General features: G+C 33.4%; 1 protein-coding gene across 7 annotated transcripts; it reads left to right on the forward strand.

The window, feature by feature from the left end:
* The first annotated feature begins 902 nt into the window (after nucleotides 1-902).
* LOC115980025 (protein DA1-related 4-like) lies at nucleotides 903-12,804 on the forward strand. 7 transcript variants are annotated; one of them, XR_004089275.1, is made up of 7 exons: nucleotides 903-1,004; nucleotides 3,261-3,521; nucleotides 3,597-4,250; nucleotides 4,350-5,622; nucleotides 6,134-6,490; nucleotides 7,861-9,146; nucleotides 9,274-9,596. XR_004089275.1 is itself a non-coding variant. In XM_031102214.1 (5 exons), the coding sequence occupies exons 1-4, from the start codon at nucleotides 987-989 to the stop codon at nucleotides 5,595-5,597; spliced, it is 2,181 nt and encodes a 726-aa protein (XP_030958074.1). In that variant the 5' UTR covers nucleotides 903-986; the 3' UTR covers nucleotides 5,598-5,622; nucleotides 12,031-12,804. The 7 variants fall into 7 exon arrangements, 1 of the variants encoding a protein (XP_030958074.1); XR_004089276.1 differs by having other exon boundaries at nucleotides 7,861-8,004; nucleotides 8,302-9,596; XR_004089277.1 differs by having other exon boundaries at nucleotides 7,861-8,004; nucleotides 9,007-9,596.
* Nucleotides 12,805-13,197: the final 393 nt, after the last annotated feature.

Consider the following 13,197-nt stretch of genomic DNA (forward strand, 5'->3'; position numbering starts at 1 on the left):
AAAAAGGGATAGAGAGATGATGGTGATGGAGGGAGAGAAAAGAAGTAAAAGGAAATTTCGAAGAAAAGGGAGAGAGAGAAAAGAGAGAAAGAAAGAAATTGTGTCTCACTTTCTTTAAACTTTGAATACGAATTCAGAATGCATGAATGGTAACACACTACACTCCAAAAATAAGTGCGTACCCAAGAAATTTCTCTCTACTTTTTTTCTGGGTCCCAACTTTGAAAATGAATGGTAAGCAATTTTCCAATTTTAGCATTTTCACATTAGATAGCAAGTCTTCTCCGCGTTTGGGCCACCAACTCTCACCACTAGTATTTTCATAATAGACCTCACAGTCACAATAACTCAACTAACATTCAACTCCTTTACTCTGCCATTCTCTCTCTCTCTCTCTCTCTCTCTCTCTCAAATCCATTCAGAAAATTCTCACTTGAACTCTTACCATTCCAATTTCATCAATTGAACTCTCCTCTTCCTTTTAAAACTGTTCTATTGTCTATCCAAATCACCATGGCTTTTCCAATCAACAAAGGAGACTCTTCTTCCTCTTCCACCAGCCAGTATAGATATGATGTATTCGTGAGTTTTAGAGGTGAGGATACCCGCAATAATTTTACGAGTATTTTGATTGGCATTTTGGATCATCATGGTATTAACATCTTTCGTGATGATGAGCACTTAAGGGGTGAAGAAATTTCAGACAAACTTTTCGAAGCCATTGAAAGTTCAAGAATTTTAATCATTGTATTCTCTAAAAACTACGTATTTTCCACTTGGTGTTTGAAAGAACTTGTCAAAATTCTTGAGTGTAGAAAGAAAGACCAAATTGTGCTACCAATTTTTTATAAGGTGGATCCATCAGAAGTACGTGACCAAAAGGGAAAGTTCGGAGAAGCTTTGACAGAACATGAAACAAAGTTCAAGGATAAAATGGAAGTGCAAAAATGGAGGATAGCTCTAGGTGAAGCCGGTAGTATAGGTGGATGGCATTGCACAAAAGAGTATGCATTCTATCACTATATTTGTTATCACCAAAAAATTTTAACGTTAGAGAACTCTCTAGTGAAGTCCTATTTTTTGCCTTATTTTTTGAAAATTTGAAAGTTCATATCTTTTAATAATGTGCTAGTTAGGCTAGATAGAAAGGTAAAGCACATATAACTAATTATCTTATCAATTAATTACAAGATTTTCCCACTTCAGGCAGCTCTATATAATTTGAGGTTTTTAGGGTTTTTTTTAATATTTCAATATCAATTAAATATTATTTATTCATCTTTCTATATTATATATATAAATATATATATATTTAAAATTGTTTTTTAAGATGCAAAATTGCTTATTAAGTTTTTGTATTTAGGTTTTATTAACTTATCAATAATTATTCAGTATGCTCATAACATTTTTTTTTTTGTCAAACAATTTACTATTTTAATTGAGTTAGAATTCTATGGTTTAATATTTTGTGGCCTTCTTGGAATTGGTGAAAGAATGCAAAACTATTTTTTTTTCCCTTTAAAAAAGAAAATTAGTTGTAATTCTACAATTTTAGGTTTTTTTTTTCTTTAATGTAATGGAGAGTCTTGGGACCCATTATAAATTCACTGCACACCCATGTAATGTTTACCAAACTTCAATCCCTAAAATATCTTAACGAATGCATTCAAGCTAGTTTCTGTCAATTAGAAGTGGATATTCAAGAAGCTTGTTCCTTACCTAACTAGTTTTTCACGAGTCTTCATGCTAAAAGCCAAAATTTGATTTTCTAGCTGAGGAAAAAATGGTTCATACTAATAGTTCTTAGATCTATGAGTTACTCGCCATTAATTCGTATTAACAATATTTCAGTCATAGTACACATGCTAAACATTTTGAATTTTAGTTCATCTTTATATTCTATTTTCTAACAAGTTTTTAATGCTTTGCAACTGGCAGCCGCCCTCAATTTACTGTTATCAAAGAAGTTTTTGAAGAGATCATCTCAAGAGTTAAATTAAATTATACGAAAATATCTGATGTCAAATACCCCGTTGGAATAGATTCCCGTGTGGAGGATATAAATTGTCTTTTAGATATTGATTCAAATGATGTGCGTATGGTAGTGATTCATGGCCTTCCTGGAATAGGTAAGACAACAATTGCCAAAGCTATATATGATGTAATTGCATATCATTTTGAAGGAAGCAGCTTTGTAGAGAATGTTAAAGAAAACTCAAGAACAAATGATGGCAAACACCAATTAAGAGAGACACTTTGTTCTGAGATCTTAGGAGGTAGAACTTTGAAGGAGCTTGGTGCAATTAAAAAAATCAATGAGAGAAAGGAAATGCCTCAACACAAAAGAATTCTTATAATTCTTGATGATGTGGACGAATTAATCCAAGTAACAGATTTGCTTGGCGAATGCAATTGTTTTGCTTCTGGAAGTAGAATTATTATCATAACAAGAGATGGAAAATTACCATCTACTCTTCAAGAAGATTATCATCATTTAACCGTCTATAACTACAAGCTCAAGGAATTAGATAAACATGAATCTTGTGAGCTCTTTTGTCAACATGCATTCAAAGAAAACAAGCCTAAGAAAGGTTATTCAGAACTCGTAGACCAATTTTTAAGCTACACCAAAGGTCTTCCATTAGCTTTGAAAGTAATAGGCTCTAATTTGTATCCAAAGGATGATATACGCTATTGGAAAAGTGCATTAGATAAGTACAAAAGAATTCTTAATCCAAATATTCTAGAAGTACTCAAAATAAGCTACAATGGATTGGAGGAAAGTCAGCAGCATATTTTCCTTGATATTTCATCTTGTCTCAAGGGATTACACAAGGATGTTGTCGAGCATGTACTAGAAAGTTGCAATTCTTATGACCCATATATAGATATTGAAATACTTAAAGATAAGTCTCTCATATTTGTTGATGAATATGGCAAATTATCGATGCATGACTTGATGCAACAAATGGGTTTGGAAATTATCAAACAAGAATCAAAAGTATCAAAGAAACACAAGGTTATTGTGTTATGATGATGCTTCCGAACTACCAGATACGGTATAAATTATTTTGATTTATCTTTTCCTTTCTCTCACCAAGCATATGTACTTTTGTAGTGAATATTTTTCTCATTTCTTTGTTTTTTATTTCGTTTAATGCTAAAGAAAATATAGGTTTATCCACATTTATTTTGTTTACAACTTAATAACTGTAAATTTTGTTGTATAATGTAATTATTGTAATTCTTTGTCCATTTAGGGATTAGAAGAAGTTGAAGGCATAACATTGCGCTTACCACAACCAAGAAACATGCAAATAGATTTTGGAAGGATGAAAAAACTCAAATACTTGATTGTTCGTAATTTAATTTGTGAAGATGTTAAATATCTTCCAAATGAGTTAAGGTTAATTGATTGGAATGAGTTTCCTTTACCTTCCTTGCCAGCCACCGTTAATCTTCAAAAACTTGTTGCACTTAAAGTGCCAAGAAGCCACATTAAATTGGATGAGCATTTTGAGGTATGACTATTACCATTTATAAATTATTATATTTTTAAGCTATATTTATTGATTTTTTTTTTCCATCCTCTACAGAGATGCCGGCTCCCAGCTTTGAAATATATGGATTTCAGTGACTGTGAAAACATTACCAAATTACCTGACTTATCGGTGATTGCCCCAAACATAAAGAGGCTGGAACTTGACTATTGTGAAAATTTAGTTGAGATTCATCAGTCTGTTGGACTTCTTGAAGAGCTTGAATATTTGTGTCTCGATGGATGTGAAAATCTTAAAACTATTCCAAGAATTCTCAAGATGAAATCTCTTAAACATTTTTATATCCTGAAGATTGGGCAAAATACGGAAAGATTAGCTCTACCTTCGTCAATTGGAAATCTCACTAGCCTTCAAGATTTAAGCATCGGTTCTAAATATCTTAATGATCTTCCAAGCTGCTTATCTACATTACCAAATCTTGAGACCCTCTATATGTATTATTTTGAAAATTTTCCAAAGAACCTGGATATTCCTGATTGCTTCCCCAAATTGGAATCGTTATTCGTTGTGGCCAGCAACATTACTACCCTCCCCGACATCTCTAGCAAATTTCCTCAATTAAAAAAACTTATTATTATCAACTGCTGTAATCTTCAGAAAATTCCAAAACTTCCATCATGTATGGATGAAGTAAAAGTAACAGGATGCAATTCGTTGGATTCACAATCAAGCAGAAGATTATTGAGTCAGGTTCATCTCTCTCAAAGATTCAATTTTGGTTAACTTTCCCAAATATATATTACTAGATTTGCTAAACTGTGGTTTCTTTAATTTGCTAATTGCATGCAGTTCGCAGAAAAGGTAGGGCTTCCACAGAATATTGTATGTCCAAGGGGATCCTCGCACCGGGACTATGCATCTGAAACTAACTTTGCTCATAAAAAGGGGTTTTCATTTGAATGTGATGGAGTAGTGTTAATTCAAGGAAGTAAGATTCCAAAATGGTTCAATCATCAAATTGGTGGAAGTTCCATATCTTTCTCGGTCAGTTGGAAACTTCTTCCATCATTTGCTTTCTGTGTTGTTATACAAGTGCAACCGAAGGATAGCTATAGGATTTTTATATCAGGTGACTATGTTATCAACATTTTCGTTGATGGTTATAAAGGATTGTACTCACATACTATTACCATATATTATCCAACTCCACCATCATCATCATCATCATCATCTTATTCTTATCTATGTGTATTTTATATATGGGATGGTTCATTGAAAGGCATAATTCTAAATGAATGGACTGAAGTTAAGCTTCAATTTGAATTTTCAAATAATAATCCAGAAATAGCCAAAATTACTGTAGAAAAGTGTGGGGTCCATGTAGCATGCACATGTTCTCCTCAGAACTCCGCTGCAGATAAGGTGGCCTGCATAAGAATTCATGAAAGAATAAACAAGAGTTTTGATGAAAGATTAAAGATGTTTTTATCGAGAGTGGCTGCAGATGTCCTCCCCTTTAAGCAAAAGCTGGACAGATTGTCCAATGCTCAAGATGGCTATTATTGCCCTCTTTGTGAAATAGCCGAAGATTCAGTTTTACATATATTTCAATGTTGTCCCTTCGCCAAAAGATTGTGGTATGGTAGTAGATGGGGTTTTCGAGTCGAAATGATCCAAGCTCAATCTATAATGGAATTCGTTGAACATATAATTGATCCCCCAATGGAATTACTGGCAGAAAGAGTGAACAAAGATGAATTCACACTGTATGCCGCAGTGGCAATGAAAATCCTTTGGGATGCAAGGGAGGATGCTCTGTTTTCAAACACTAAAGCCAGCATAGACCAACTAGCCTATCGTCTTAACAAACAGTATGACTCATACGTGAGATCACTTGAAGGGCAAAACAAGGGAAGGGCTTGGTTCAAGCCACCTGACCGATGGGTAAAGCTTAATTTTGATGGATCATATGACCAAAAGAATGTAGGCCTGGCTGCGATTCTCAAAGATGAACGTGGGAATGGCAGAGCAATCAGACGTGGCATAAACATGAACGGCAAGATGGGCAATGCCATTGGCCAAACAGGACAGACTTGAGCAAGTTGTGATAGAGAGTATAAAGGTATGCACTCCAAATATTTGACAAAATGTTACTATGTTCTGAATGAATGACCTCACTCTCTTACTTTTTGAGAGACGAGTTTTAGTGCTTACGTATATATATAATGGTAAAATTCAGTAAACATCAAACAATTGGATTGCTATCTCTCTTCCTTAGTATAGTTGGATGAATCTGATCTAGGGTCTGTTTGGATAGAACTTATTTTGCTGAAACTGAAAACTTAAAACTGAAAACACTGTAGCAAAATAATTTTTAAATGTGTAAATAGTACCGTGAGACCCATTTTTAATGAAAAAGTTGATAAAAAGTGAAATTTGTGGGTCCGTGAACAGTGCATATGTGCACTGTTCACTGCAGAAAGTCAACAATTGCGGTTATTGTTCACTGAACAGTAACCGCAATACTCCAAATGAAAACGCGTGAAAAAAAAAAAAAAAAAAAACAGAAACGCAACGCAAACGCAAAGAACTGGATCCAAACCCAGCCCTAGTGATAATTTTTTTCTTGTTAGCTTGTTGTCGAGCATTTCTCTTTGGGTTGCTCTGCTTGAATTTTGTCATCATATTCTGAGCCAACAGAAAGTGACACAGCTAGCTTCATCAACTTCATTGCAAGCCCGGTTGGGAATGGAAGAACATAATGAAGGAAATTTCAGCTTTATATATGGGGTTCACTAATTCTGTAGCCCACAGTCTCATAAGATGGGGTCTGGGGTCGAATCACTCTAGTCTGATTTTGCCTGTAAACTTTCAGAAAATGGCCAAGATAGCCTTGACCTCTTATGCTGCATGTAGGATGCTGACTTCAATACATATCTACTTTCGAAGAAATGAGAACCTCTTGATTTAACTTCTCAGAATATGTCAAGGTACCCTTATAACATTGAAACATTTTCTTGTTTCATTTGCATCTTTTCATTCTTGCGTCACTTCTCTCTCAAATTAACTGTCTTATTCACATGATGGGTACCGATCCAATTTGAAAGGACATTAATGTAAGGAAAAATCAGAATTAATGAAAGAAATAGTCATGCTTTTAAGTTGTTTTAGAAAAAAAAAATTGTTAAGTTATAAAGGTGAATGTATGATTAATATATTGGCATCTAATAAACCATACAAAGAAATTATTTCGTTTAATATGCAGCTAAATTCAGCTCTTTTTAATTGAAAAAAACTTATAAAATTTTTTAAGAAATTTTTTTTGAATGTCATTGGACAAGTATGTGCTGTTAATATACTAAACAAATATTTTTCGTTTTCTTAGCTTACTGAATTTGTTCAACATGATATGAAAGTATTTTTATTTATCAAGTGGCATATGATTTTTTTAAACTGACGAAGATCAATATCTAGTGGATCATACTTAAAGGTTACTTGTAGGTTGTAGCTGAATTAGGATTATTGGATGTTTTGAGCTTTACTTTTATAGTTAATAAGGTATGGTCTTTTGACCAAATTGTACTTCCTACCAAATTATTACATGGTGGAAATTGAGGTCTTGGTTTTAATTTTATTTTTATGTGAATATGGAGGTATTATTTCTGCAAAATTTATTATTTTAAAAAAGAAAGACTTTTAAAATACATCATGGTGGACATGAATACGTTTATTGCCTATTACCCCATATTGTCTGAGGTGTGAATTACTTTTGGCAAAATATGTCTATTTGGACTTTGGTCTATCAATTTATAGCTCTTAAGACCAGTTCTGAAAATTCATCACGAGCTAAGGTCTAGAATATCGTTTCATGTGTCCAGCATCTCTTGGTGTTGCTCCTTTTGAAAGAACTCAGGTTCAAATACAGTTTGTTGCCCCTAAGTTCACATGATAGCATGCTAGCAATATAATTTGATTTCAATATGGGAGTAGTCATGAGGTTCCTCTTGGCTGAGATTGACTTGCATATGCTTCACTGTAATTTTAGCTGGTATGATTTAAGGCCTTTTGTATTGCTGTTTTGTTAAATCTGACAAAATATAAATAGGATTAAACATTGATTGATAATCCAGTAGGCCAAGTTTGGAAGAAGTTGTCTTTTCCACTGAAATATGAGTTTTATGATATTCTTGTCAAAAATAACAGTTATTACTCCATGTGTACTTGAACATATCTTATGTTAGAGACTAACTGGAAGCTTTCTCTTGAATTGATATCCCTTAGCACTACATTTTCATCTTCGCTTCACCTATAACTAAAAGTCATGAATTACAAATGATTGGAATTATTAACTGGTCTCCAGAAACTGGAATTCACTTGAAGAGCCAACCAATCAGTTGATAGGAAGATGCAAGTCCAAATGCAAGCACCCCATTGCCCCCCAATTCAGCCTCTCAATACTGGCAAACCGTTTTAGAAACTCCACATCAACACTTGATGGACTATGGTAAACCTTATAATTATTAAAAACAGCTTGTTCTTGAATAACTCCTTCAATGTGTTCTCCAGTTGCCTAGCATTAAATTCATTGAAGACTTGACAAATGAAAAGTTTTAAAAATGAGTGTTTTCTTCACTTTCTCATCCACACCAAAGATAGATCTTGCCCTAGATTGTATCATAAGTAAGAATGCTATGACTCTGGTTACAAATGGCTTTGATCAACCCACAGATGACTTTACCGTGCTGTCATTGTTGGATAGCTCAGTGGCCAAGGCTAAAGCTCCCAGTGTATACTTTAACAGGTTCACCCATAATGGCAGCAGTTAGTGGGACTTTACCTGACCAAAAAAAAAACTACTGCAAGAAAGTCAATGCAAGGGTGCAGCAACATTCGTAGTTAGATGAAATTGAATGAACATTTTAATGTTGTTTCATACAGACCTTCTCCACCTTAGAACCATCAGCAGAAAAGTAAAGTCACCATCCAGGATGCATGACAATGTTTTGGAAAGGTAGTTGTGAGTCAATTTTTGTCTTATACTTTCTGTTCAGCTGTGTTTGACTGTTTGTCATTTACAACGTTCTTTCCCTATATGGCAATTGTGTTATCATCCTTATGAATTACAATGAGTACAAGGGAAGTACACATAATTTTAAATGCTTTGATTTTCTTCTAATGAAATCCATCAGTGTGTAATAGATTTTATTTTTAGGACGTTTTTATATTACAATTGTAGAAACAGACACTTTCTACATGTGCTAAAGGGCTGTTGCACATTATCTAATAAACATGGTCACATAGAAAATGCCTATGTGATTTGAAATACATTAAATGACAAAGAAGAAGAACTATATTTCAAGAATCTAAGAAGTGGGTTTCGATAATTTGATTATGTACTTTGAATAACCCAAAATTAGAGAACTTAAAAGACAAACATTTTAATGAGGACACTGGCTACATAGGTAAACTATTAACATTTTATCCTAATGTTTTTATTTGTATGAAGGAGCTTTATGCTTTGGAAACATGCAAACTTGTTTGTAGAGTAGATAAATGCTCTTAACATTTGAGTGGAAGGGCAAAGCCGAGCTTCAATTTCAATACAAGTACCTGATTGCCCCCGCAGTATTGTCTTAGGCCATTTAGGTCTGTTCATAATTATTACTTTGTATGTTACTCTGCTTGGGATATTCTTAAATTCAACTAAAGAAAACTCTATCAAAGTATGACTAACCTTCTTTCAAATCAAACTAAAACTTACTTTGATATGTAGGTTAATAAAACAGTCACTTGAAACAAACCTTGTCAAAGGTGATTGTCCACAAGTTAGCTTGTAAGTGGCCTGGTTGCAAGATTCTACTGCCTGGACAGGGCACGTAAAGCTTAGTGGGGGTAAGGGCACCCAAAATTAAAAGCAATAACTTATAAATTAGCATGCTTGGTTTACAGATTCTCATAATCACCTTGTCACCAAATTAATCAACTTCTTTATTTCTACATAGTAATATGTTTTAAAACAATTTGATGATACATTCTTAAATTACTCTCTTCTTGCTTAGCCGTTGTATCTAGGTCAATTTTTTTTTATGTATATTGCCTCTCTATAATGAACACATTTTGTTTTTCAATAACATAACCTATGGTCTTTTTTTTAGGGTGACAATAGCTTCTTTGAAGGAAAATATATTTGTATTTAGGATAAGGTATGTCTAAAAATAAAATTACAAAGCAATTAAAAATTTTCTTAATAAAGATCAATAATTTTTTCTGGTATACCATTGTCACCTTAATCCCATCACAACCTCTAGCTTTTGATGGGATTAGGTGGTTGTGATATCTGCAAAAACTCTAGGGAACCATTTTATTATATTAGAAGAATTGGGACGTACGATACAAAGAATTACTGATGTATGTAATAATAAATATAAGATGTTCCAATCCAATGGCAGGCAACAGCCACCCTAGCCTTCCTTTGCTTTGCCTTTCATCATGGTCTATTTAATTTGTACTGCCCCTACAACATCAGTTGAGGTGCTCAAGAGGGGACACTAGAAATTGCAATTATTATTATCTTTTCTTTTAGTCCTACTTATGAGACTTATATCTTCATCTTCTTTTTTTGGAATTGTTGCTCTCTTGCCATACTTACTATTCTACCTAAATGTGATGTGACCTGAGCATTGTTGCAATACCTTGGGAACTAAGCATTCTGAAAATTTCTTCTTATTGAAGAAAATTAAATTTACAGTCTAATTAATCATCATTCTTTATCAAGTATCCAACTGATGAAAAGAAGGCAAAAAATTTCTTATGTAGTAAAAAAAAATGTATTTCTTGTAACTTGTGCATGTTTAAATGTGTGTGTGTGTGTTTCAATTTCCTAACCTTTTGGTAATTGTTGCTATTGTAATTTGGTTTCAATATGGGGTTGATCAGGTCACTTTGCTTTGAGTTTGGTTTGCATATGCTTCATTGTAATTTTATTTAGTATGATTTAAGGCCTTATACATTAGTGATTTGTTAAATATGAGAATATATAAATAAGATCAAACATAGACTGATATTATGGTTAGTCAAGTTGGACCAAGCATGGGCGGAGCCATGTTGAAGGGTGGGGGGGGCCCCAAAATTTTGAAATTTTTTAAAATATATATATAAAATTATTTTAATGTTTTCTAAATTTAGTCTACAAAAATAAGAGTTGGCCCCCAAGTATTTGAATTAGTCCAATGATGCTTTAAAAAAAAAAAATTGGTCTAATAATTATAGGGACAACTTATTTTTTGCAATTTTATTTTTTATTGTAAAATGTGCCTTTTTATCTGTTAAATATTTGAAAAAGTTTGGCACCAAACATATTTGAATTTATCTTTTTCAACCTGTTATGTGGCGATTAACAAGTCATTGACTCATTAAAAAATTATTGTCACTAAAACTACACATGAAATGTCTTTTTAGTTGCCACATAATAGGTCAAAGCAAAATAGTTTCAAATATGTTTGGAGCCTAATTTGTTCTTCCAAGTTTTGGATCATTCTTGTTTTTGAAAATTATATTAGTTTGATTGAATAATTTTACTTATATTAGTATAAAATTTGATAATTTTTATAGAAAATGAAACTTTTTAAGAATTTCACTATGAAAATTGTGAAAATGTATTTTATTAATTTTATGAAAGATAGCCATCAAACATAATTTTGATTGAAAATATTAAGCTCTTTTTTTGTTGGGTTTATGTATATATATAACTTATCAAATAAAAAAGTGTGTGTATATAATAAAAAAAGCATGTGTATGTATGTGTGTGTATGGGGTTGTTTTAATAAATATATTAGTGTTGCAACTTGGCCCCCCCAAACAAAAATTCCTGGCTCCGCCCCTGGTACCAAGTTGTTTGACCTACTAAATATGAGTTCTTTATTGCACTTCTCAAACTTATGATGTTTATAACTTCTTGTCCACTTGAATGTATGAATTTTACCCTCAATCTTGTTTGTCTTTTACTCCAATTGTATTCCTAGGAAAATTCAATGCAGATTTGACTTTCCTTTTATCTTCAGTAGGAATAAAACTAATAATTACTTTGTAGTTGCTTCTTAGTTTTTCATTGATATGGTTTACCAGCTAGAAGCAGTCCCCTGAATTTATATCCCTTAGTCTCACAACCCTTTTTGCAGGTGTGAACGGCGTGCTCACTTTTCCTTTTCATCAAAGTTCCATTTCTCTTTTTCTCTAAATTAAAGGCTTCAACATGGATTTTAGATTTCATTGATATTCATATTCAAAAGCAGCCCAACAAAGTATTCCTTTCTTGATAGGGCTCCCATAAATCTTTACATACGATTCAAAATCAATGTTCTAAATAGTAGGTTTGAAGTAACTGGTTGTGTTTAAACCAACTGCTTTTTGCATTATATCAAGAACATTTGATATTATTATGTGGAATTATCTTCTCTCATTGCTTCTTTATGGAAAAAATTATGTTACCTTCATCTCATTTAATGTAAGGGTGCCTGTTTTGTTAGTGCGGATTGTTATGTCTGACCCAGTGTCTCACAAGCAAAGAGATCCGAGGCAAGGCACGATCATCCATCTTGCATTTCATAGAATAAGCGAAGTAGAGTAACAGCCAGAGACAGACCTAAAAATGCCACCACCACAATTGTGACTACTGCAGCAACAACACCTACAGCTGCGTTGAAATATGTTGGTGCCGACAGTAGCTCACCATATCCACCATGATGTCTCTACTCTTTGAGGAGGGCTTTTCAAATTGCTTGGATTTCTTGAAGTTAAAGACAGCAGAAACTGCAACAACCAGAATGGCAGCAACAGTAATACTCCCACCATGATACTACCCATCTTTCCAACCATGCTGTTTGATACAAAAGGCCAAGAGAGTATAGCACCAGCCAAAAGTGCAACAGGGGTGTCCTCAAGTGCTTCAAAGACATAACTGTGAACCCTTTTGCAGGTGCCTGTTGTACTTACTGGCGCCAAAATAATATTATAGCAATGGATTATGGTTGAAATTTTGTTGAAGTGTTTTCTCTATTTTCAAAAAATATACTATTTTCTTTATTTGTGAGGTGTGAGAATGGATCAATATTTAACTGCTTTTTTGGATGCTGTGTTTGCATTCCTGCCACTGGCTCGCCAAAACCGACCTAAGCTCACCAATAGAATAGTCATATTTCTGTTATTGAAGTTACCGGTTGGAAGTGTTATATGTTATTAACATTAAAGCTAGTTGTGCAGGTGCTGTAACATATTAAAGTTCCTCTTCTTGTGCATAATTGGCATAGATTTTATAAATATCTCTATGAACGTCATTCTATCAAATATTGCAAATTACTCCAATTTCCTCTTATCTCTTTTTTCTCTTTTAACTTCTTTATCCTTCTACATTACTGAGCTGAGCCAAAAAGTTCTCATGTAGGCAGCATTTGTCCGTATCTAGATAGTTTTTTGGTTTTCCTTCCTAGTTTTGAGATACTACAGTGAGATTTCAACATCTGAAAATGCCAACACTCCCATTTACAAAATTGTACGACTGCCTTTGGGATTTGAATCTACCTTGGGGTCTTTGATTATGATACATGGAAATGCAGCATTAAATTATTGACTGTTCCAAGTGTTGTACTTGGATGTATGCATATGCTTTGAGTTTCAAGGCTGCTTAGTCAAGAACCAAATT

The sequence above is a fragment of the Quercus lobata genome, chromosome 3 (assembly GCF_001633185.2).
Source record: "Quercus lobata isolate SW786 chromosome 3, ValleyOak3.0 Primary Assembly, whole genome shotgun sequence".
Classification (NCBI taxonomy): domain Eukaryota; kingdom Viridiplantae; phylum Streptophyta; class Magnoliopsida; order Fagales; family Fagaceae; genus Quercus; species Quercus lobata.